This window comes from Pelophylax lessonae (genome assembly GCF_965119305.1).
Source record: "Pelophylax lessonae genome assembly, chromosome: 1".
Lineage (NCBI taxonomy): Eukaryota > Metazoa > Chordata > Amphibia > Anura > Ranidae > Pelophylax > Pelophylax lessonae.
This window is the reverse complement of record NC_138768.1, coordinates 108,710,588-108,737,644: the sequence shown is the minus strand read 5'-3', so window position 1 is coordinate 108,737,644 and position 27,057 is coordinate 108,710,588. Positions and strand designations below refer to the sequence as shown.

Here is a 27,057-nt window from a genome sequence, read left to right as displayed (position 1 = left end):
TTGTGCTTGGGTTTGGGTTTTGGATTATTAAGAGACTGGGTATATACTTTGTATGTGTAGAACACATAGTTTTTTTATGGTGAACTAACCTTTTAGCACCAATAATCTTCCATTCCAATTACAGCCTCAAAATGTGAAAATCAAAATTTGTATAACTGCCAGAAATATCCTTCATAAGCCATGCCATCTGTAAAATCCAACGTATGTTATATGTAAATACTACCTTTGTCTGGGTGGCCATTAGTGTTCAAAGGGGATCCTGTGAAATATCTGTCATTGCAGCCAAAGTTCTCAGAGACATGGTGAGCATTCTCCATGTTCGCAGAATCATGAATCATTTATCATTCATCTAGAATCTAGAAAAGGTATCCAGAAAAAGGACTAAAGGAGGAACTACTGTAAAGATCTATCAGACGCAATCGGTGTCAGATAGGTTTATTGCTGCTTATAATTTCTTCTTTGACATCTGAATTGTAGACATTCAGTAGGGGGTGGGGTCGTTAAGTACTACTCATCTTGAAATGACAGCCATCATATCTGGTCAATTTTGGCCATATCCGGTGATGATCTCATCTCTACGTGTAAACCTGCCCTAGTTGGTTGGTTCCAGAATCCTTTAGACTAAGGTTTTTAGCAACAGATCAGATGATTGGAGTTAAGTGCTTGCCGACCGCCGCAAGTAGATATACTGCGGCGGTCAGCCCTGGCCAGGCAAAGTGACGTATATATACGTCACTAGCCTGTGACCGGTTTGTGAGCCAATAGAGGGCGAGTGTGCGCCCGCTGAGGCGTGCGCCCGCCGCGGCTCATTCACGGAGGAGTCCGCGCGTGTGACCGGCGGACCCGATGTCCGCCGGTCACACTACGATCATCGGTAGAGCGGGAGAAAGGCGGGCAGCTTATATAAACAAGCCGCCTGTCATTCTCCCCTGTGTAAAAATGGAGATCAGATGGTTCTATTATGTAGAACCGTTGATCTCTGTTTTTACAATAGGAGACGTGTCCCATCACAGTTAGAAACACGCCCCTAGGACACACTTAACCCCTCCCTCTCCAATACAGTTAACCCCTTCCCTGCCAGTGTCATTTTTACAGTAACAGTGCATATTTTTAGCACTGATTACTGCAGTAATGTCACTGGTAACCCCAAAAGTGTCAAAAATGTCAGTCAAGGGTCCGATCTGTCTGCCGCAATGTCGCAGTCCCGCAAAAAAAATCGCAGATCGCCGCCATTACTCGTTAAAAAAAAAACACCAAAAAATTCCCTTTGTTAGTAAACGCGACAACTTTGCGCAAACCAATCAAAATACGCTTTTTGTGATTTTTTTTACCAAACATATGTAGCATAAAACAAATTGGCCGAAAATGTTAAAAAATTTTGATTTTTACATTTTTTTTTTGGGAATTTCATATAAAAAAATGTGAAAAATATTGTTATTTTTGCAAAATTTACGGTCTTTTTTGTTTATAGCAAATGATCAAAAAATCGCACAGGTGATCAAATACCACCAAAAGAAAGCTTTGTTTGTGGGGAAAAAAGGACGTGAAATTCGTTTAGGTACAGCGTCGCACGACCGCGCAATTGTCCGCTAAATTCACGCAGTAAAAAATCGCAAAAAAAAAAAAAACCCTGGTCGGAATGGGGGTAAAATCTTCCGGGGCTTAAGTGGTTAAATGAAGTTTATATACAGCCACTCCCCTTTACTGCAAACTCCACCAATCTTCACTTGATATGTCATTACAGTTACCCTCAATTAAAAGGTTGAATTCCAGTTTAGGTGAATGAATCCACTCATTACAAGTGGTAATAGAGTTTTTACAAAGCAGAGAAGATGAACAAAGGATGGTAAGGAAGGAAAGAGGGAGCACTGACAACTTAATCTTACTGTTCTGGGCAGTAACAATGGATTCACTGCCTGCGATATCAACAAATCTTCATGGCAACACTGCTTGGTTCCGGTAACAATGTAAAAATGGAATGACATGAGGTCAGAGAAGAGGTTCAACCACAAGGACGCTTTTCTCTAAGTCAATTCCAATGGAAATAAGAAATCCTATTTTTTGATAAGGAAGCACCATTGTAAAATTTTGGTGTTAAAGCAAAGCCTGCTTCTTGCTGTATACATCTAGTTTGCAATACCTGAGATAGTTTCAAAGGTTAATGTTATTTTGCTGATGTTCAGTGATAAATTTAGTTTAAGGCCAAACTATAATGAAAAGGAACCTTTTTAGATCACAGTCTACACAAACTGTCTTTATTTAGAAACCGCGTGGGAAATACAGCCAGCGTGAAACTCACATTCCAAAGAATGTTTCAGCACATTGCAGTCAATAACTGTTATAAAACGCACTGAGATATCATTTATTCTATGAAGATAAGTGACGTCTTGTTCCACTTTGCATCTCTTAATGATCTGCATTGCATTCATTTTCGTTGTTAATGCTTGTAATCATTTTCACCCCATGTATCTTGTTTCCAATGTGCGCTTACAAATACATGGAGGCAATCCAAAAAAAGAGAAAGTGAAGCCACAAATGTTAAATTTCAACACATTGAATGACCCTGATTATCAGGAATAGCTGGCATAAATGAACTGGTAGCTCGTACAGCAGTATAATAGGTGCGTATTAGCCAAAACATTTGTTTTTAGTTTTGAATAGAGTAGGGAATGGTAAAAAAACGTCTGTCAGTATATTTTGTTGCTGTTGGTGTCCTCCTGTACTGGAGGCAAAACAGGAAATAAAAGGGTATCTTTCAAAAGTGATGGAAATTACCTTTTAGACCAGGGGTGGGGAACATTTTTTCTGCCAAGGGCCATTTGGATATTTATAACAACATTCAGGGGCCGTACATCAACTTAAAAATTAGCCTGTTATATTTGGTCAAACATTTAATTAATTCACCCCTAATGTGATAGCTGGAACTGCTTCTCTTTGGTGAGGTGTGTGATGTTAGCTGGTATTAATGATGCTGCTACTCCCAACTGGTTTTCCAGGTTTGCGTCCATCAGTCTGGTGCGCTGTTGACTCTTTGTGGTGGTAAGTTTGTAAGTTTTGAAAAGAACTGCTGGCTGGTACTGCTGGCTGAAACTGCTGGTGGGTACAGCTGGCTGCGACTGCTGGTGGGTACAGCTGGCTGGGACTGCTGGTGGGAAAGGCTGGCTGGTACTGCTGGCTCAGGCTGGCATTGCTGGTTGGTACTGCTGTGGGTACTGCTGGCTCAGGCTGGTACTGCTGGGGGGAAATGCTGGCGTAAGACTCAGGAGCGGCGCCGCGCTGGAGGAAGATAGATGCAAAGCTTCCTGTATTGGTCACAGGTGGAGTGCATTTGAAATCACTCTGCCTGTGACTCAGACTGTCAGGACGGAGCTCGAACTATACAGGAAATATTGTCTCCATTCTGACAGCTCAGCTGAGAGACAAAGACTAGGGATGATCGAACGGTTCGGGTCAACCATCGGTTCGGCCCGAACATTGGGTGTTCGAGGTTCGGCCGAATTTAGAACTTTTTGCCCAAAAAGTTCGGAATTCGGCAACCAGAACCGCCCAAAATGCAATGCTTCAGGAAATGGGCTTTAAAAGCCTGTGATTGGACCAGAACTATTAGCAAAAGCCAATTCAGGGGGCAGGAGAATGCTAGGAATGTGATTGGAGTGACTAGGGGGTCCCTAGACCAATCATTAGTGAATACGCCTCCCAGTATATAAGATCGCCCCCGCCATATTCCTAGCATTGTTATACTGGACATGGAAGAGAGTGGAAGCAGTTCTGGTAATTTTACTTTAAAAGTGTCATTTAGCTATTTTTAGTGTGAGGAAAGGGATATCTAGTGTAGTTAGAGTGCTCCTTTACACTTAAGTTAGCTTCAAAAATTCAGTTTCTGTAGGGAAAGTGTTAAGTGTAAGGGGACCGTAGTGTAGTGTAGGGTTAACTGGCAGTGACTGCTATGGCAGGGTGACAAAACCCTTCCATAGCAGGGTGACCGCTATAGAGAAAAGATCATTTTTCTGAATAGCTTCAGCACAAAAAAATTCCTTCTATTAAACCGGCAAGGTGTTACAGCAGCGAAGCAAACCCCCTGTCAGAAAGTTTTACAAATACAAATGATCTTTTTTTTTTATGGTTCTGGACATGCTACAGAGCTGAAACTTCACATGTACACCTTTTAGACCCCCCAGATCTGAAATCCAAAGTAAAAATAAAAAAATCTCTTTTTTTTTTTTAAATTTTTTCAATAATTGGCTTTTTTTTATCAAAAATGACAATTTTTAAGAATTTTTTTGTGATTTCGTATCTGGGGGGTCTAAAAGGTGTACCTGTGAAATTTCAGCTCTGTAGCATGTCCAGCACCAGAAAAAAAAGGATTGTATGATTGTATGTATTAGAAAACTTTCAGCTCAGGGGGTTAGCTTCTCTCCACACCTTGCCAGTTTCAAAGCAGGCATTTTTTTGGGTTCTTTGCAGTCAGGAAAAACATCTGAACTTGTGTATAGTGGTACTGTGCACAAGTTCAGATGTTTTGCCTGCCTCCAAAACCCCCCAAAAAATGCCAGCAAAAACACACGTGGGCTTTTTTTTTTTTTTTTTTTTTGACGCTAGCGTTTTTTTGGCATTTTTTTGGGTTCTTTTGAGGCAGGCAAAACATCTGAACTTGTGTATAGTGGTATATATACACACATACATATATTTATATACACACCTAGACATATATAGGTGTGATAGTAGCAGAAATATATTACTGTAAATGATTTCATTAGCGCAAGCATATATTTCTGCTACTATCAATATCCTATATATGTCTAGGTGTGTATATAAATATATGGATGTGTGTATATACACCACTATACACAAGTTCAGATGTTTTGCCTGCCTCAAAAGAACCCCAAAAAATGCCAAAAAAACGCTAGCGTCAAAAAAAAAAATGCCCAGGTGTGTTTTTGCTGGCATTTTTTGGGGGTTTTTGGAGGCAGGCAAAACATCAGAACTTGTGCACAGTACCACTATACACAAGTTCAGATGTTTTTCCTGACTGCAAAGAACTCAAAAAAATGCCTTCTATTAAACCGGCAGCGAAGCAAACCCCCTGTCAGAAAGTTTTCTAATACAAACTATCTTTTTTTATGGTTCTGGACATGCTACAGAGCTGAAACTTCACATGTACACTTTTTAGACCCCCCAGATCTGAAATCCAATGTAAAAATAAAAAAATCTCTTTTTTTTTTTTTTAAATTTATCAATAATTGGCTTTTTTATCAAAAATGACAATTTTTAAGAACTTTTTTTGTGTGATTTTGTGTCTGGGGGGTCTAAAAGGTGTACCTGTGAAGTTTCAGCTCTGTAGCATGTCCAGAACCAGAAAAAAAGATCATATAGGTGTTAAAGTTAAAGGAGGGTCCCGACCCACATCCCTGTTCTACTGAAAAATTATCTTTTTTTTTTTCATGGTTCTGGACATGCTACAGAGCTGAAACTTCACATGCACACCTTTTAGACCCCCCAGATACTAAATCCAAATCTCTCTTTTTTTTTTTTTTTAATTTTTTCAATAATTGCCTTTTTTATCAAAAATGACAATTTTTAAGAACTTTTTTTGTGTGATTAATAGTTAATGGGGCATGACCCAGAACCCTAGGCACTTTTTAGGGGCATTTATTGGGTTTTAGGGCTTAAAAATGGTGTTTTTTGATTACCGAAGTTCGGGTCCCATTGATTTCAATGGGGTTCTGAAATCCGAACCGAACTTTTGGGAAATTCGGGTGTTCTGGTCGAACCGAACTTTTCAAAATTTCGATCATCCTTAACACAGACTCAGCGGCAGCCTGGGGGGCCGGACCAAATGATTTCGCAGGCCCTTGAGCCATAGGTTCCCCACCCCTGTTTTAGACAGTTGTCACCAAAACAAGTGTACTCATTAGATGGATTACCCTTACATTTTGTTCTTTGTTTTTACCTTGTTTTTTTGTCTCTGACAATGGTGACTGGGATAAAATAAGAGGATGGGGTTGATCTACTTGAGGTAAATAGACTGTTCATTTTGCAAGGAAATTTTCCCCGGAAAAATAGTAAATAAGGTAAAGCTCTGCTGACTTCCATTGTCCAATCATGTGCAAACAAAAATGCTGTCTTTTTTTATTTGTATGTGATCAAGTATAGGTCGAAAAGTTAAATTTTGACACCTTCACTAAGCTCTGGGGAACTTCCCCTGCAAGGTAAAAAAAAAGCCTATTTGCCTTCCGCAAATAAACCCAGATAAATCTTTCTAGTAAACTTGACAGGGTTCTAACCCTTTTTTCTATGCTCAAATATTTACTGTCCTTGCAGAATTTTCATCTCTGGGATCCAACTGCTGACTAAAGGCCCGTACACGCGTACCGATCGTCAGCGAATGATCGGCCGTCTTTTGTCCCTGGGCTGTCGGTGTCTGTTGAAAAGTGCAAAGACAGCACAAGAATTTTGTCCGCCGACTACAGCCGACTGCAGAAGTGATGTCATGTAATGGTTAACTTTCCCTGTGTTTTTTCTTTTCTGAGCATGCCCAGTCTTGCAAATCTGCGGTCTGTCGTCCGAATTCTGTACTGACTGTCGAACAATCGGCCGCTCTGGTGTCGGCATACAAAAATTTTAATGCTTGCAAGACAGACTCTTGTCGGCAGAATGTGCGCTGACGGCTGTCGGAGGCACCATACTAACAAGCGTACAATCGGCAGATCTTTCGTCCGCCGACGTTTGTATGCCGACGATCGGTACGTGTGTACGGGCCTTTAGAAACTAGAAGCTTCGTTTTTGGTCATGTGATCTCTGAAGGCCCAGATTGACCACAACCTCTGCTCCAGGAACACATGATAGTTGCTCACCAAAAATTAGACATTTGGTTACATAATCTCTACTGAATAGAGGATCAGGAAATCCGAAGTCCTCCCCTTCAGTAGAGATACCCTGATAAAATATCAAGGTACTGGAATCCGAGCAGCAGTTTCAGAAGCAAACATACCTGTTTCACAAGAGTGACAGTAAAAAATATGGTATAAGTGGTATGATCATTATTTCATAACTTCAGACATTTGCTGAATCAAAATGCACTGAAATCACAGCCTTTCACTGGAGCATAATTTGGAGAAGCACTCAGTTTAGCCTTGTATTTCACATTCAGTAGATATTAACATACATTAGACTGCAGCATTAATGGTGGGGTCAACCAAAGGGGCTCAAGGAGTTCAAGGCTAACATTTATTCCTTTCCTCTGGGGAAAGCTATTGATTAGGAAACCAGGTTTTCTCGTATATAGACCATACACAGACATGACTGTAGAAATCAAAGCGAGCCAATTAAATGAAAATACATCATGTGCAGTGATGCCCTTTGCTTAATGTAATGCAGCGGCCATGGCCTCGGGATTGATTGCACTTTCATTGATTGTAATACCACGCTTGTGTTTCTTTAATGCTCCGATCAGGCATCTGTATACCAGGGGTCTAATTTGTTAAGGTTCTACAGACATTAAGAAAAAAGTAAGTGTTGGGGGAATCGTTTTTTTAATAGGATACCTTAAAAAAAATCAATGGAAACCATTCATGTCTCGATTTATGCTCTTTCTATACAAATAATCTATTTATGTAATTGCTTGTATTCTTTTATTGCTTAAGCTGAAAAAAAAATCTGTGATGGTGTTTCTGCCTGCATTCTGATGAGAAGTGTTTAAAATAACATGACATAAAATGACATTGAGGTCTGTAAGCAATGTGACAGTGAAATAGTTTGACAGGTTAAGATAGACAGAGCTGGTTACATTTCTATGAACAATACCATTTTCAAGTAAGTACACCAGATGTCTTTATAATGTCACAGTACCATATGTTGTTATGTGGGGAGCTCTTGCTATAAGGGACTGTTAGTGTTTTCTCTTTATGTTGGTTGCTGAGGCTACCCGGCATCTGCTTCTTTAGTGAAAATACCCAATGCTGCTGAACTTAAAGGGTAACTCCACTTTCGTGGGGAAAAAATAAAAAATAGAGGAAAAAACAATATAGCGTATACAATTGCGACACAAATCATACTGTAATTGACTGCTATTAAAATTTCTCTTTACTTTTCAAGCTGCAGCAGTGGTAGTTTTCTGAAAATGCAATACAATATGGCTACCTGGAGGTGTTCTGTACACAGAATGTATACTGACCACATCCCAGAAACATCATTTCCTGCTTGTGTGATTGGCTCACCAATTTTCCCAGAAGTCTGCCTAAGATATAAGTCAGATTTCTGGCACCCCCTGATACAAAAATGTCATTTTTGGTGAGATACTCCTAATAGGAACACATCTAAAGGGATGAAGGCCCAGCAGATTTCCTCATTAATGCCCTGCAACTGCCACAGCTAATCGATAATTATGAAACCACTCCCATTTGACCCACTCAGCACAGAGGAACAAACATGGATTTCTTCAGAATAATAAAAGTTAGGAATCTGCAACAAAGTTTGTTAAAATACTTGTAATGTATATAGATCATCAAAAGGGAAATTCCAAAAGTGGAGTTACGCTTTAAAGTGGGATATTGCAGGCTCTAGGGGAATCATTAGAAATAATAAATAAAAAACTGCCTGCTTTCCATTGAGCACTATGCCGTGTTTTAAATATGTTTTACCGAGCACGTGTATAAAAGGATCCTGGGTGCTGGGGAGAACTTGGTGCATCCTGGAACACATTTCCTGCTGTTGTTACTAATGCATTGTACTGCTGTTGTTGTACTGCTTGTTACCATTGCATGCCAAGAGCATGTAACAGTGTGCTATATCAGTCCCCTCTTCCCTAAAGCCTCCCCCACCCATTCTTTTTAAATCCAGTTATCCATCCAGTTGTACATACCTTTTTTTTTAAATGTTGATTGGTGCTTACTGCTGATCAGCTTGTGTCCTTTAGGTGAGTACAGTAGCCAGTGCTGTTTTTTTTTTTTTAATTTTTACACCTGCTTTTTTTTTTTTTTTTTTGAAAGGTGGAGTTAGGCCTTAAATGTGATGGTACATCAAATGGCGCAAAATGATTCCTTGCCATTACATACATGAGGTATGAGTATAGGAACTGTCTCTTTTGCCATCTGCAGGAAAAAATGAGAAAGGCTGGTGCTATGGACATTGACTAAAACATTATTTATTATGCATATTAACAACAGTCAACTAAAAAGCCAACACGTTTCAGCCATCAGGCCTTAATCATGAGTGACACAAAACAGCTTAAATAGTGTTGATTAAATCACATGGTTAACCCCAAGGGTCACATGACCCAAAAAAGGAGTGGTGGCAAATACCAAAACATACAAAAGAAGAACACTATGAGCATACAATTTGACTAAATGTATATAAAATCATGTATCACAAAGATAAAAAAGCAACAGCATTAAATGTACTGAAAAAGTAAAATGAAAAAATATACTGAAAAAGTATATACCTCCAGATATCTGTTTCTATTGAAATTTCTTTTGTGTGTGTTGGATGGTCAGCCTAGCTTCTACTTATTAACCACTTCTGGACCGGAAGGATTTGCCCCCTTAATGACCAGGCCATTTTTGCGATTTGGCATTGCGTTAATTTAACGGAAAATTGCGGGGTCGTGCAACACTGTACTAAAATCAAATTGATGTCCTTTTTTCCCCCCAAATAGAGCTTTCTTTTGGTGGTATTTGATCACATCTGCTGTTTTATTTTTTGCATTATAAACAAAAAAGGAGCGATATTTCTGAAAAAAAAAAACAATATTTTTCACATTCCCAAAAAAAAAATTTGAAAAATCAAAATGTTTATCCTTTTAAGCCAATTTGTATTCTGCTACATATTTTTGGTAAAAAAAAAACATCACAATTAGAGCCGGTTCACATTGCAGCGACCCGACTTGCCGGGGCGATCTGTGAGGTCGCGGTGCGCAGCTCGCACCGCGACCTCGGAGCGGCCGGCACGGGCTTCATATCATTGAAGTCAATGCAGGTCGCTCCAGGTCGCCCCAAAGAAGCTCAGGACCCTTTTTCTAAGTCGGAGTGACTTGTGTCGCTCCTATTAGAACGGGTCCTGTGCTACTCTATGGCAGGCGACCCACGGCGACTTGTCAGGCGACCAGGTCGCCTGACAAGTCGCCCCAGTGTGAACCGGCTCTAAGCGTAATTTGATTGGTTTTCACAAAAGTTATCGCGTATACAAACTAGGGGTAAGATTTATGTAATTTTATTTATTTAATTATTTATTTTACTAGTAATGGCGGCGATCTGTGATTTTTAGTGGGACTGCGACATTGCGGCAGACAGATCGGACACCTAACTGACATTTTTGACACTTTTGGGGGGACCAGTTACCTTACTACAGTAATCAGTGCTAAAAATATGCACTGTTACTGTAATAATGACACTGGCAGGGAAGGGGTTAACCTAGTGGGTGATCAAAGGGTTAAATGTGAGCCTAGGGGAGTGTTTACCAACTGCTTGCCCCCCAGCACCAAGCGCGTGACCGACATAGGGCTACGTCCGTTCGCGCAGTAAAGCCAGCCTGCCACTGTAAATGTGCAGCGGGCGGTCCGGAACGTATTAAAAGGTTTATAGTTTGTGCGATACCACACAACGCATTTATTGTGTGAAAAAAAGTAGGGTGTACCTGCGCTATGGAATGTGTATACAACACTAATACCTGAACATAAATAAAACAGGTGGTTGTGCTGCCTCCAACTTACCACTAGGGTAAAAGATAATTGGGGTTTGAGAATTTGTTGGTTTGGGGCGCTACCACCTTGCACAAACCAATTTGTGCAGAAATTATGGATTATAATAATCTTGAAATGGTATTGAAAGTGCACTGTGCTCAAAAGGTTTAGCCCTTAGGCAAAAGATGTGCAAGAAATAAACAGAACGTGCTTCGTGCTGCTGAAAATGATCTTTGTTCTATTCAGTTATATTTCAAGCAGAAATTAATTAAATACACTTGTGCTTTGTTAACCAATCTGTGTGCCAGTTTCCCGGGTGCAGATTGTAAAACAACCGGCTAGTGCTACTTACTATAAGTGCCAAAGTGCTATAAATAAGTGAATAAAAAGTTGTTGCTATAAATACATTTATTGTGATATCCCCGTATTGGGGGTGAAAACTTATAACTGATCAGAGAAGAAATACAATCCCAATCTGTGTGTGAGTGGCTCCGGTTTGGCGTGTGCTGGGAGTGCAAGTGCTAGTACCCATGGTAAAGCACTTACCAGACTGCCTCCCTTGTTCCAAAAGGGCTCGTTGTTACTTCTCCCACTGTATCACTTTGCCTGTTTGTTCCTGCTGTGCCTATGGAGCTCCTGTATTTGGCTTGTTTGTTCGCAGTTTGCTCAGTGATAATTGTCTAGGGAGTCAGTATACAAAAAGCAGAAAGGCTTCCATGGCGTAGTACAACTGTATATCGGGGGAAAATTAGTATAGACTCACTGTTAGGAAGTTCACGATCAGCTCATCGGGTGTTCCTAGGTGTTCAGCTGTCCGGCGTTTATTGTGTGTCTATTTAATATTGGTTATGCGTTTTGGGTTTTTTCATTGTTTTTTTATATTTGTGTTCTAAACCCTCTGGCGGGCATTTGTTTCACATTGAAACTTTGCAATTGAGTAGCGCGGCATTGATTCTATTTGTTACTTTATACCTTAAGGCGCTTTTCCACTGCATGGTACAGCTTGGTTTAGCTCGGTTTGGTGCTTTTCCACTGCATGGTACAGCTCGGTTTGGCTCGGTTTGGTGCTTTTCCACTGCATGGTACCGCATGGTACGTGTTAGAACGGTTCGGTATGGTTTGGTACAACGGCGCTTTTCCACTACTTGGTACAGCTCGGTGCGGCTCACGTAAACAGTACCCCCTCGGTTGGGGTTCCAAGCGGGCCGTACCTATACCATATCCCACAATCCTTTGCATGCAGCCTTGATTGTTTGTCACTACTAGTCACTGATTGGTCGGTGTAATCCCACCCACTTACTACTTTAGTGGAAAAGCAAACCGAGCCGAGTAGAGCCTATACAGTGCTGAAACGTGCTGACTCGTACCACGCAGTGGAAAAGCAAACTGAGCCAAGCTGGGCCAAGCAGTGCCGAGTGAAGCCGAGCTGGTACTTGCAGTGGAAAAGTGCCATATTTGTGGGAACATTTTAAATGTCAGCAGCCGCATTGGCTTTTTACCTTATCCTTTTTACCAATGGAGCATAGGGAGAGTGGGGCTAAACAAATCTGAAAAATCTGAATATGTGTGTGTGCCTACCAAAATGCTTAATTATGAAGCAAAAACAGCCAAAAGAATATATTTATACATATATATATATATATTTCAGATACAAATCCACACCCCACCTATGGTTAAGGCCAAGAGGGATGCGGGTCTGTAATCTGAAAATCTACAGTATCTATCCCCACTCCGTGTTGCCAGCAACAATCTAAGACCATTAAATCTGAAAGAACTCATATTGCCTTTATGCACATCCCTGAAGAGTTTGGATACGGTGGAGAAGTTTTTGGCATTTTCATATTTACTATCGCAGTAATATTCTGCTATGCAGGAATGAAGGGGGCGAATCGTACAACCAACGTACTGCAAACTACACGCAGTGCATTGGATTAGATAAACAACATATTCTGTACCACAACTGATGTATTCCTGTATTTTGAACTCTTCCTTAGTGTTGGCAGAGACAAAACTCTTGGACACAGTTTGTGTGCGGCAATATCTACAAGTCTTGAATCCACATGTATAAGAACCCAGATAGGATAACCACATTTTCTTCTTTTTATTATCAAGGGACACAAGATATGGAGATCAAAAGGACCTAAGTGTAGGTGCGCGATGACTGGAGAAACAAACACCATTGGATAAAACATTATTTAAGGTTTTATCAGAATACAGAATAGGGAGGTTCTGCTTTATGATGTTGGTGATTTGATGATATTCAACTGAGTATGACATGACAAAGGGGACAGGCTATTTGGAGGCTCTTGTGCCTCCTCAAATTGGCAGGTTTGAGCATTGGATAATAAATCCGCTCGCTGTTTGGCAGCTGCAACCTCAAAACCTTTCTGCACCTTGAGATCACCATCTGCACCATCTGCACCTTGAGATTACCATCTGCACCTTGAGATTACCATCTGCACCATCTGCACCTTGAAATTACCATCTGCACCTTGAGATTACCATCTACACCATCTGCACCTTGAGATTACCATCTGCACCATCTGCACCTTGAAATTACCATCTGCGCTATCTGCACCTTGAGATTACCATCTGCACCTTGAGATTACCATCTGTGCTATCTGCACCTTGAGATTACCATCTGCACCATCTGCATCTTGAGATTACCATCTGCACCTTGAAATTACCATCTGCACCTTGAGATTACCATCTGCATCATCTGCACCTTGAGATTACCATCTGCACCTTGAGATTACCATCTGCACCTTGAAATTACCATCTGCGCTATCTGCACCTTGAGATTACCATCTGCACCTTGAGATTACCATCTGCGCTATCTGCACCTTGAGATTACCATCTGCGCTATCTGCACCTTGAGATTACCATCTGCACCACCTGCATCTTGAGATTACCATCTGCACCTTGAGATTACCATCTGTACTATCTGCACCTTGAGATTACCATCTGCACCATCTGCATCTTGAGATTACCATCTGCACCTTGAAATTACCATCTGCACCTTGAGATTACCATCTGCGCTATCTGCACCTTAAGATTACCATCTGCATCATCTGCATCTTGAGATTACCATCTGCAGCTTGAGATTACCATCTGCACCATCTGCACCTTGAGATTACCATCTGCACCTTGAGATTACCATCTGCACCTTGAAATTACCATCTGCGCTATCTGCACCTTGAGATTACCATCTGCACCTTGAGATTACCATCTGCGCTATCTGCACCTTGAGATTACCATCTGCACCACCTGCATCTTGAGATTACCATCTGCACCTTGAGATTACCATCTGTACTATCTGCACCTTGAGATTACCATCTGCACCATCTGCATCTTGAGATTACCATCTGCACCTTGAAATTACCATCTGCACCTTGAGATTACCATCTGCGCTATCTGCACCTTAAGATTACCATCTGCATCATCTGCATCTTGAGATTACCATCTGCAGCTTGAGATTACCATCTGCACCATCTGCACCTTGAGATTAGCATCTGCACCTTGAGATTACCATCTGCACCTTGAAATTACCATCTGCGCTATCTGCACCTTGAGATTACCATCTGCACCTTGAGATTACCATCTGCGCTATCTGCACCTTGAGATTACCATCTGCACCACCTGCATCTTGAGATTACCATCTGCACCTTGAGATTACCATCTGTACTATCTGCACCTTGAGATTACCATCTGCACCATCTGCATCTTGAGATTACCATCTGCACCTTGAAATTACCATCTGCACCTTGAGATTACCATCTGCGCTATCTGCACCTTAAGATTACCATCTGCATCATCTGCATCTTGAGATTACCATCTGCAGCTTGAGATTACCATCTGCACCATCTGCACCTTGAGATTACCATCTGCACCTTGAGATTACCATCTGCACCTTGAAATTACCATCTGCGCTATCTGCACCTTGAGATTACCATCTGCACCTTGAGATTACCATCTGCGCTATCTGCACCTTGAGATTACCATCTGCACCACCTGCATCTTGAGATTACCATCTGCACCTTGAGATTACCATCTGTACTATCTGCACCTTGAGATTACCATCTGCACCATCTGCATCTTGAGATTACCATCTGCACCTTGAAATTACCATCTGCACCTTGAGATTACCATCTGCGCTATCTGCACCTTAAGATTACCATCTGCATCATCTGCATCTTGAGATTACCATCTGCAGCTTGAGATTACCATCTGCACCATCTGCACCTTGAGATTACCATCTGCACCTTGAGATTACCATCTGCACCTTGAGATTACCATCTGCGCTATCTGCACCTTGAGATTACCATCTGCACCTTGAGATTACCATCTGCGCTATCTGCACCTTAAGATTACCATCTGCATCATCTGCATCTTGAGATTACCATCTGCACCTTGAGATTACCACACTGTTACCGCACCAATGTTACATACTGGAGCTGAGAAAGTGTCAGTTTGTTGGGGACACGCACACTTATGCAATGTTCTCATTTCTTGTAGCTATTCAAGTCTTTGCCAAGCAGAGAATAATGTGCAGAGGTCCTTGATCTGCTACCTTTATTAGGTGTGGCAAACTTTACCAGGCATTCGTTTTGCAGAGAAGGGCAGTAGCCGAATCACCATGCTCAATCTAAACTTCTGCTGTCCAAACCAACCTTAAATTTTAACTAAACTCAGAACCTGCATTCACTCACTGTATCTGGTCTCCCACCGCACACAGAACATGGAAATGCAGTTATTTTAGTAAATATAAATAAATACCTTTTCTCATCAGCAGTATATAGCTGCCTTGTTCCTAGTAAAGCTTGTAGGAGGAGTTTTCGTTCTCCCCTAATCCTCTGTCTGGGCATGTCTGGACAGTGCTATTTGGCCTGTGCTGATCACATGCACTCTCCCAAGAAAAAAAAAACTCTCTAGCAATACGCACCAAACTGAGCACATGCAGCCTGTCCCCTGGCTCCGAAAATATCAGGTTATTTTTTGAAAACATTAAAAGAAGGGGAGGATCAGAGAGACAGGCTCAAACAGCCTTTTTTACACAATCAAAAGGATTAACCCCTTAGGTTTCAAAGTGAGTATAACATGCATGATTTACTGCATATACAGGCTGATTTTACTGTTGTGGGTTTACTAACGCTTTAAGCCCTCTTTCACACTGAACACGGCTTTGAAATCATGCAACTTTACCTGAACTCGCATGATTTCAAAGCTGCATTTCATTCCGACTTCGGGGGTGACTTGAAAGACATCTGTGCAGGCTCATGCACAGATGTCTAATGAAATCGCCCCCCTCGAAGTTGCCAAAAGTAGTGCAGAAACTACTTTTGGAAATCGGTGCTGCGCCGCAAAGTCGGTGTCGCTCTGATTGGAACACTCCAATTGCCGACAATAGGCAGCGATTTGACATGCGATTTGACCTGACTTCGTGGCCAGACGAAGTCTCTGACGCAACGCGTACGGAGGAGGAGCCAGCTCAGAGTACGTCGATTCCTGGAGGTATACAGAGAGCTGTTTATGACGCTGTAAGCCCGTACTGCTTTAAGTGCTTTTCAATGTAAGTGGAATTTCATCTGTGTGAGAGGAAATAAATAGCCTTATTTAAACAGAGAGCATTAGATCTTCTTTTCTTTTTACACTGGATTCCTGGTCTATTCGGAGGGATAGCTGGAGGCGGTGAAAGGAAGGGGCATCAGGCTGCTATACATTTATCCCAAAGCGTGTTTGACTCTCAGGAGTCTAATCCTAAGGTGAGCTGCTTATCTTGCACCACCATCCACTGGGAGCACTTGGAGTGAAGCATGCAGCACGTTTATTTGTGATCACAGAGGAAGATTGATTTGTTCATTTTGATTTCACTTTATGATTCACTATTAATTGGGACTATTAAGATCACTTGATATCACTTATAATAGAGTTGATTTAATAAGATTGATTTGATATTTGATTCAATACCTTTTTTGACACATTGATTGATATATTCACTTGGCACAACAATATTATTTATTGATTTGTCACTGGTGTTTTGTGTTCAGCACTGATTGTTCGCAGCCTTGTGTGCACTATTGTATTTTTTAAATTTATGGTTTGCCCTGATTATTATTATTTTATTATCCAGTAGGAAGATTTGAAACGTTAATGGGCAGGATGAAGGTACCAAGTTGATCAATCAATCAACTTGGGTACAGCCAGCCTGTCGGATTCTCTTGTGGTTATAGCTAGTCGCTGCTATAGCCGCTAGCAATAATCGTTGTCTAGAGGACCATGGCCCAGCAGGAAGGATTCAGTGTTGATGCGGAAATCAAGCAAATTTATTTTCTGCAACCCGTGGTTGCAGGAAAGAAATTTGCTCTGTGTATGGCCGGCCTTACTAAAAGCAAATAGGCTGTTAACCTTCCAAGTGCAGTTGCACTCTTTAAGTGCAGTTGCTCAATAGCTTAATAAATGTATATTAAATAATGCTTTTTTTATCATGTTCCTTAAATGTGATTGGGTATTCTTTGCAAAGTGAAGCTTTACCTTTTTTTGCTAAGCTCTGGAGCACCTGCACTTGGAAAGTACACCGTCTATTTGCCTTTAGTAAATCAATCCCAATGTCATGCAAAAATTATTTTATTTTTTACAGAATCTTTAAAAAAAAAAAAAAAGATGTAAAATGACTTAGAAACATGTTTTTCTAGTTTGACCACTGTTATTGTAGATAGATTATTTTGAAAGCGGGAATTGCTGATAAAAGTGAAAGGGTTGAATCCTGCAGGTGGACAGGGCATGCTACATAATTTCTGTGTCATTTTTATTGGGAGCACATAGTATACCAAAGATACAAAACTGGTTAATAAAGTAACCCAACCATTAATTAATTCTTCCACAGTATAAAAAAACTAGATTAAAAACTTGACATACACTTTACCAAATCATTCTTCATTCACTTATTTCCCTTCTTGAATTGACTTTGTACAGTCTGGGAGCAATTTGCTGTTCCTGACCTTTCCACAACCCACCGAAAAAAGTTCACTATTTAAGCCTGCAGATATAGGAGCATAGAAATTATGCGTACATCTCCTTACACCTTGCAGCAAGAATTGTCACCTCTGATATCATTATGCATCTAAGGCAGAAGACCTTATAGTTTGCTATTATGGCAAAATATTACATTTTCAGCTTTGGGACATTTTAGGCGATACTTTGACATGCTGTGCACATGTTCATTCTGTATATTTTTTTTTAACAGGACATTTATTTTGTGCAAATAGAATGGATGCATAAAAAGTATGTAATAATAATACATTTATGTCTTAGAGTCGTATGTCTTAATAAATTTATGTCTTAGAGGGACTCAATGGCAAAAAATTAGGAAATTTGAAATTTCCCCAATAACATGTACTCTTCGCTAGACAAGGATCTATATAACCATCACCCTGTTAGTTTAGAATTTACAAAGGTATTATTAAGGTGCAGAGATAAGATGTGTCTCAGTTCTGCATCCTCAAAGACGGACTGTTAATGTTTATTCATAAGTCTAGTACTATCGTAGTGTTCAGTATAGTAATAAACCTCGGAGTCTCATCTGCATTCTGCTTCTCCTTAGTAGTGGCCCTGCTGTGAATCATCGCACCGTTTTCTCCTTTATATGTAACACTTACATGTTTTTGGTGACGTTCTCATTTAAATCACCTCCTCTTTTGTCATTTTTTTTTTCAAAGTCAAATGTGTCAGAGTAGTTTCCATGAGATGGGTCTACAGGGGCCCGTGACCCAGGATGGTGGTTCGTTACATACAAGATATAAGTGGACAAGCAGAGGTGACCTGATTTATTAAACTGTGAAGTAAGGTGAAGGGAAGTGAACTTGTGTCTGTATCAAATAGCTAGTCATTTAAAGGTACTTGAATGAGTGACACAGGGATGCTTCACCACCAATCACACGATACTAAACTATGACCAGTATATTTCAATCTAAAATGATCTCTGGGAAATAATGGAAGATCATGGACACAGCTGAGCGCATTTCAGGTGAAATACTTCCCTAGATACCCAGCTTTATATCCCCTTCAGCAAAAAATAAATAAAAAATTGAGTTGATCACGGTCCTCCATTAATGTCTCTAGTGCCATCCACACTTAATGAACCATATTTCAAAGGAGCTCATAGGCTTTGAATCTTCAGTTTTATGAGTCAGTAAAGGCAATGTTTTTTTTTCTCCAATGTTCTCCTACATAGCTAGATACAGAACAAGGCCTCCCCGTGGGGCTATACTGCGGCTTTATATCTCTCTTATATATCACATGGATGATAAAAGAGAGAATAAAGGTATAATCCTTGTTATCTTTCCACATAGACCTTGAATCCTCATTGAAAATGTAATTTTACATTGTAGTTGCAAGGAATAAAGTGTTCTGTCACTTAATGTTATTTCAAAATTTAGAAGTGAACATAAATAGGATCAGTTATTTAAGAACAATAAAAAAAAAACATAATATATTTTGTTGGGTACAACTTTTGTAAATGTTGTTAGGGATCGAAAAACTGCAGTACTTTGTAGATAATTTATATTATAGAGCAGGGTTTTTTAAGGGTGAACACCAGGTAAGATCCTGCATGGACCAATGACCGAGAATACATATCTCACACCTGAAGGGCCACTGGAGAAGCTGACAATGACCGTAGTAGCCGGGACTGTACGGTGATAGTCGCAATCTTCCAGGTCCTTTGCAAACTGACTACAGGGGGTCACTGGCTTGGCACTTCCACCATTCTTGGAACACCAGATATTTTTTTCAATAAATACAAGGAGTTCTCTGTTTGGATAAGGTAGAGTTCATGATGCCACTGCCTCCCCTCCTCCTCTTGTCCAATCAGAGAATGCCTTGTATTCATTAGGAAAATACAAGGCGTTCTATGGATGGTAGCAGTGCCAAGCAAACAACCCCCTGTGGTTACATAGTTACATAAAACCCAACCATACAATCCCATATACACAATCCTACACCTGCAGTTGATCGAGAGGAAGGTGAAAAAAACCACAGCAAAGCATGATCCATGGTTGATGTGCATTGGGGCAGCCTCTCGCATAGAATCTAAGCTGGCCCAGAAGAATGCAGCTATCACTGTGGTAGTGCCAACAACTACAGTAGCGATTGTCAGCTTCCCCAGTGGCCCTTAAGGTATGAGATATGCATACTTACATTAGTCGAAGCTGAACCAATACCTAGAGTTCAGTTTTTTTAACAAGAGAACCCAAATAAAAAAAAATGTTACCTTACTGGGAACCAAACAAATAATCAGGGGCGTAACTACAGGGGTTGCAGGGGTTGCAATCGCTACCGGGCCCCATGCCCCAGGGGGCCCGGTAGCAAACCAGTGGGTGAACTTCCAGGATCGCAAAGGTCACACTTGCGACCGGGCGCTGGCATTGCACCACTGTGGGGAGGCCCCAAGATTGCAGGAAGGGGGCCCACAAGATTGCAGGAAGGGGGACCACTGCAGAACCTGTGAAAGAATCCTGCTGCGGGACCGTAATAAAAGACCATGCAACGAGTGTAAAGAGCCCCAGGATTAGTGGGAAGAGCCCTGGGCTTGAAGGTAAGGGCCCCGGCCAGGGGTCTGGGGGGCCCCTTATGGTTTCTTGCATCAGGGCCCTGAAGGTTCTAGTTACGCCTCTGCAAATAATTATTACCAGATGTCGGCAAAGCCAAGCAAGGCAAATAGTATAAGACTACATAACAGGGTGCAGACACTCCTTACCATTTCTGTAATTTTTAGCAAATATTCCTTCCATATATTTTCCCTTTGGCAATTTCAACTAGCATTGGGGTCTCCTCACCTATTTACCTTGCCTTTGTATTTTCAACTAGCATTGGGGTCTCCTCACCTATTTACCTTGCCTTTGTATTTTCAACTAGCATTGGGGTCTCCTCACCTATTTACCTTGCCTTTGTATATTCAGCTAGCATTGGGGTCTCCTCACCTATTTACCTTGCCTTTGTATTTTCAACTAGCTTTCGGGTCTCCTCACCTATTTACCTCACCTTTGTATTTTCAACTAGCATTGGGGTCTCCTCACCTATTTACCTTGCCTTTGTATTTTCAGCTAGCATTGGGGTCTCCTCACCTATTTACCTTGCCTTTGTATTTTCAACTAGCATTGGCGTCTCCTCACCTATTTACCTTGCCTTTGTATTTTCAACTAGCATTGGGGTCTCCTCACCTATTTACCTTGCCTTTGTATTTTCAACTAGCATTGGGGTCTCCTCACCTATTTACCTCGCCTTTGTATTTTCAACTAGCATTGGGGTCTCCTCATCTATTTACCTTGCCTTTGTATTTTAAACTAGCATTGGGGTCTCCTCACCTATTTACCTTGCCTTTGTTTGACTGTCCCCAGTCCATAGAAATAAACACTCCCTGTGATACAAAAACTGCATTGTTTATAGGTTTTATCTCAGATTGCCGTAGTATACAAATTGAAACATAGATAAATAAAGTGTGCTATATCAGTCACCGCTGATTTTGCTCTTGAACAAATTAAACTACATTTCCCACACATTCATGTAAAACTCCTTTACAATTATGGCCACGACCCATAAACCCATACTTTATGAAACACTGTTATATAGAGCATAAATGGAATAGGGCAACTGAAGAGATTTAACTGATTTCAGGAGGTACTAAGCAGATGCTGATTTATGATTTAGAACGTAAACTTCAGGCACCATACTGTATACAATAATTACACGCATATAAGGGAGCTGGTTTACCTGCTAAAGGATTTTTATTTCTGAGCATTACTCTAAGATTTACACAGCTCTGCTACACAGCACAAGGCAGAGCGGGACACATGATTTACATATTGTGCAGTTAAGAGGCTTTCTCCCCACCACCATCCTCTAACTAGACAGTTTAAAGTGATTGTAAAGTCTAGTTTTAACAAAACAAAAAAACGAACATGTTATACTTACCTGCTCTTTTCAGTTGGTTTTGCACAGAGTGGCCCCGATCCTCTTTTTGGGTCCCTCATCGGAGCTCCTGGTCCAACAGTTTGCTATGGGGGCACCCGAGCTGAGTCACAGTTTCCTGTGTCCATTTAAAAATAGAGCTGCAACCCTGCCGTGCCCCCTCTCTCTCCTGATTGGCTGACTGACTTTGATTGACAGCTGCGGGAGCCAATCATGCTGTGCTGCTCTCTCCGCCAATGAGGAAGGGAGTCCAGGGCAGCTGAGACACTACTGCAGCATGGCTGGATAGAGATGAGCTCAGGTAAAAATTAGAGGGGCTGCTGCACACAGAAGGTTTTTTTGTTATCTTAAAGCATAGAATGCATTAGGATAAAAACAACTTCTGCCTTTACAATCTGCAAGGACTAGTGAGATAATTTTTCTGTCACTGTGCTCTCTCCTCCTCCAACCGATTCTTGTGCTGCTTCTCCCTCTCCAAATTTAATCCTTTCTGTACCAAGCCTGCAAGAGGCTGATTCCAAGTCAAATGCTAGGATTTTAAAAATTACATTTCAGCTTTATATCTGCCTGGAGTTCAGCTTAAAGGGTCCAATGAGACCCATCCAGTCCAATGCAGTGAGTTAACATGAACACGCCTCACTATAGATTATGTTGTGTGTTAGGGCTATTCACACGAGCACCTTGTCTATGTCTGCGGCTGTACGGACACAGCCAGTCATCCTAATGTGACAGGCTTGTAAGAGTGGGTGAGCCGTCCTGAAAGCAAACAATGTGCATTGGGTTAAGGCAAGCTATTCATTAAAGTACCACAACATACCAAATCTGCACCATTTTGTTGCTGCAGCACACCACAATGCACGCTAGTACATTACGGTGGGTTGTGGCGTGCTGCATCCAGATACATCAGGGGTGTGCTGGTTTAGTATGTTAGAGTGCCATTCAAAATTACATTCTTATCAGTTACAGTATAACAAATTGCTGGATAGCAGCTGTGAAATTGTTAGATAGCAACTGTAAAAAATTTATTTTATTTTCAAAAATTCTGATTTCCAAACTGTGTTTAGTTTGACTGGCTACAATGATATCATTCTTTCCTTTCTGATTGGCTGGAATTTCCTTTTCCTCATTTGCTAAACACATTTAATAGAAAAAAAAACAAAGTTTCCAGGCCATGGGGAAAGAAGAGATAAAGGAAAGTGAAAACTGGTAAAGTTAAATGCATATTTCTCACAGCTGCTGTCTAGGGACTGCTAGAGAGCTGTAGCATGATAAGGGAAGCAACATCATTTACACATTTAAAGTACATAAAAAAAGTATATATATATATATATATATATATATATATATATATACACACACACAGTATCTCACAAAAGTGAGTACACCCCTCTCATTTTTGTAAATATTTTGTTATATCTTTTCATGTGACAACACTGAAGAAATGACATTTTGCTACAATGTAAAGTAGTGAGTGTACAGCTTGTATATTTATATATATGTATATTTATTACAGTGTAAATTTGCTCTCCCCTCAAAAGAACTTAACACACAGCCATTTATGTCTAAACCGCTGAAAACAAAAGGGAGTACACCCCTAAGTACAAATGTCTAAATTGGGTCCAAAGTGTCAATATTTTGTGTGGCCACCATTATTTTCCAGCACTGCCTTAACCCCCTTAGGCATGGAATTCACCAGAGCGTCACAGGTTGCCACGGGAGCCCTCTTCCACTCCTCCATGACCACATCACGGAGCTGGTGGATGTTAGAAACTTTGCGCTCCTCCACCTTCTGTTTGAGGATGCCCCACAGATGCTCAATAGGGTTTAGGCCTGAAGACATGCTTGGCCAGTCCATCACCTTTACCTTCAGCTTCTTTAGCAAGGCAGTGGTCGTCTTGGAGGTGTGTTTGGGGTCGTTATTATGTTGGAAAACTGTCCTGCGGCCTTGTCTCTGAAGGGAGGGGATCATGCTCTGCTTCAGTATGTCACAGTACATGTTGGCATTCATGGTTCCCTCAATGAACTGTAACTCCTCAGTGCTGGTAGCACTCATGCAGCCCCAGACCATGACACTCCCACCACCATGCTTGACTGTAGGCAAGACACACTTGTCTTTGCACTCCTCGCATGGTTGCCACCACTTATGCTTGACACCATCTGAACCAAAATATGTTTATTTTGGTCTCATCAGACCACAGGACGTGGTTCCAGTAATCCATGTCCCTGGTCTGCTTGTCTTCAGCAAACTGTTTGCGGGCTTTCTTGTGCATCATCTTTAGAAGAGGCTTCCTTCAGGGACCACAACCATGCAGACCAATTTGATGCAGTGTGCGGCGTATGGTCTGAGCACTGACAAGCTGACCCCCCACCCCTTCAACCTCTGCAGCAATGCTGGCAGCACTCATACGTCTATTTCCCAAAGACAAGCTCTGGATAAGACGCATAGCACGTGCACTCAACTTCTTTGGTCAACCATGGCGAGGCCTGTTCTGAGTGGAACATGTCCTATTAAACCAACTGTATGGTCTTGGCCACCGTGCTGCAGCTCAGTTTCAGGGTCTTCACAATCTCCTTATAGCCTAGGCCATCTTTATATAGAGCAACAATTCTTTTTTCAGATCCTCAGAGAGTTCTTTGCCATGAGGTGCTATGTTGAACTTCCAGTGACCAGTATGAGAGAGAGAGAGGGATAACACCAAATTTAACACACCTGCTCCCCATTCACACCTGAGACCATGTAATTATATTTGACCATGGTTGCAACATTGCTCATTAAATTAATGAAAGAAGCCAGTGAGAAGATGTCAACACCTGGCAAGGGATCTAAAGCATGTTACATGTCTTCAACCTAGGTATCTGCAGGCTTTGTGTACACGTGTCAATGCGTTGCCACCACTCCCCAGCCTGTGATACTGCCGCATTGGGAGTTTAGGAGCAGGCCAAAAAAGAATTCATTGTGTCCAGAAAACTAATAAAAACAACAGTGCCACCAAAGACTACCCTCCATTAAAACGTTTTGCCCCTCCTATGGGGTTTTGGTTGGTGCAAAACGCATCAGAGGGCAGTCTTGTTGGGACTGTCATGTTTCCTGTGTTATCTCTGGCTTTCAATAAAGCTTTTTTAGAGATGACGTCATTGGAGTGCGAATGCTTCTTCACACATTTGAAGACTTTAGTTTTGCTTGAAAGACACAGCGAGTGCATGAAATTTTTTTAAGTTAACATTAAAAAAATATTCCCTCTAAAAATACACTCATTGGATATTGTTTATGTACATTTAAAATTTGTTACTATGTTGTTGTTTTTTTTATTATGTTGCATCATTGTGCCTAACATTAATTACTGTTTTGTTGTCAGACATTTAGATGGCTGCCCGGTGAATTTCTACTTGAAGCATTTTTGTGAAACACAGGCAACATGAACATAAACAGCAATTCTTTATATGCAAGAGGTAAAAGTGTAAGTAGAACATTCTTGCTACTTTCCATCACACTTCAGTGGTTCAAGGCTGCTGTCCGTATTTTTCATGCTGTTTTTATCTCAGATGTTGGAATAATATATACAAGGAACATGATGCATTAAGTGATGCTTTCGTTGCCTTGGTGGATAAAATTAGATGAATAGCTATGTGATATAACATAATGGTGCCTGACCGTTACGGAATGTTGTTATATTTTATAGATGTGGAGAAGTAAGTGAATTGGTAATTAGCAGTGCTGGCCTGGGAATACAATGCTTTGGCATTTAAAGATGACACTTGGCTTATCCTGGTGAAGCAATAAAATGTTTTATTAATGTTGCAGAAATGAGTTATATAAAATACCGGGGCTGCTATGAACTTTGCTGTTCTATAAAACTTTGCTGCTTGTATCAGCCCACAAATGCTCTCAAACAGTGCAACCCTATTGGTGAGTGTCATCATTGCCAGAATGCCAATCCAGGCTGCTATTTTTGCTTTCTGTGTCCCTGCTAGGTTCACTCCAACACTATTTGCCCCATTGACCATGACCACCAATAACCCACTAGAGCAGGGCTTCCCAAACTTTTTTGGGCCAAGACCCACTTCTAAATACAGTTATTTTTTCGGGGCCCACTTGCTTGTAATTAAATATTGTAAAGCGCTACGGAATTTGTTGGCGCTATATAAATGCAAATTTTAATAATAATAATAATAATGCATATTTTAAAGGGAGGGGGGTGTTAAATTAAAAATATCAATTTGCAACTTTTCAATTTATTTTTGAATACATTTGATATTTAAATAAATATAAGGCTATATGGCACTCACCCTCCTTCCTCTCCCAGCAGTCCATAGTGAAGGTGAAGCCCCTGTTTGTCCTCTCCAGGGCCCAGCACACCTCACCCAGAGTCTCCATGATGAGGAGCTTTATATGGGTCTTGGTGTCCTGGCTATTCTCCTTCAGATCCTCTACTGGGGTCACAAGAGCTGCAATGAACTCCTGACACCGTCAGGCCACCTGGTCCTCCTATGACACCAAGGCTGCTGTCTCTGCCCGCTATAGCTGAGAGAATCCCGCCACCAGTCTAGCCACCAACGCTGCCACCAGCAGGACCGAGGAGCTGACTCTGCACCCCATGAACATATCCTACATAACAGCCAACAGACGTACTCACTGATGCAAGTATCCTCCTCACTGGAAATGCAGATCAGTCTCCGTTAACTGCGTGGGTGAGGTCCTCAATCCATTGCGATTTGACTGCTCTGGCTCTCTGTAATTTACGCAGGCTCGCACAGCACAATTTAAGCACGCCTGCTCTCAGTGATTTCTGGCTCTTTGCGACCCACTCAGACGCAGATCGCGACCCACCAGTGGGTCCCGACCCACAGTTTGGGAACTCCTGCACTAGAGAATGCCCAAACAAGAAGTTAGAGTACATATTTCAGTGCAGACTTCTGGTCCTGTGATGACTAGTTAAGAGGGGAATTTCAATTTATTAAGATTTCCTACTTCTTTTTGTTGCATCTCTGGGATATGACGTTAAGGGCTGTATAACATTTTCTTGTTATGGTAGTGTGCGGCAAAACACAAAATGCGGGTTGGTGTGCTGCTGTGCCATTCATTATGAATGTCACCCAAATGCACATTCCACATGCACCTGCATAGCTGCGCACTGCAATACACAATAACGGATTGCTATGTATTGTGGTGTACTGCTAGAACAGGTGCAAGTATCTTTTGTGTGCATTTCACTGCATTAGGCAGTGCTGCTTTCATGCAGTCCACTTTAACTGACAGTTGTTGGGAAAAAAATAAAAATGTTTTGGCTACACATACACCTTTAGGGTATAAATAAGGTTTAAAAGAAAAGTAATTTTAATGTGAAGATGAGCTCAAAAGCACGGGGTCAATGTACATGGCCAAAGAACTGTCAGAAGAAAAGTTAAAGACGAAAGCA

General features: G+C 41.2%; 1 protein-coding gene across 2 annotated transcripts in view; it reads left to right on the top strand.

The window, feature by feature from the left end:
• PDE4D (phosphodiesterase 4D) overlaps positions 1-27,057 on the top strand; it is a gene marked incomplete at its 5' end in the record, with an annotated part of 2,078,604 nt that overhangs the window by 351,088 nt on the left and 1,700,459 nt on the right. For both annotated transcript variants that reach the window (XM_082255262.1, XM_082255263.1), the window contains one exon: positions 24,997-25,098. In XM_082255262.1, coding sequence (XP_082111388.1) covers positions 25,057-25,098 — 42 coding nt within the window. The remainder of the gene's footprint in view (positions 1-24,996; positions 25,099-27,057) is intronic.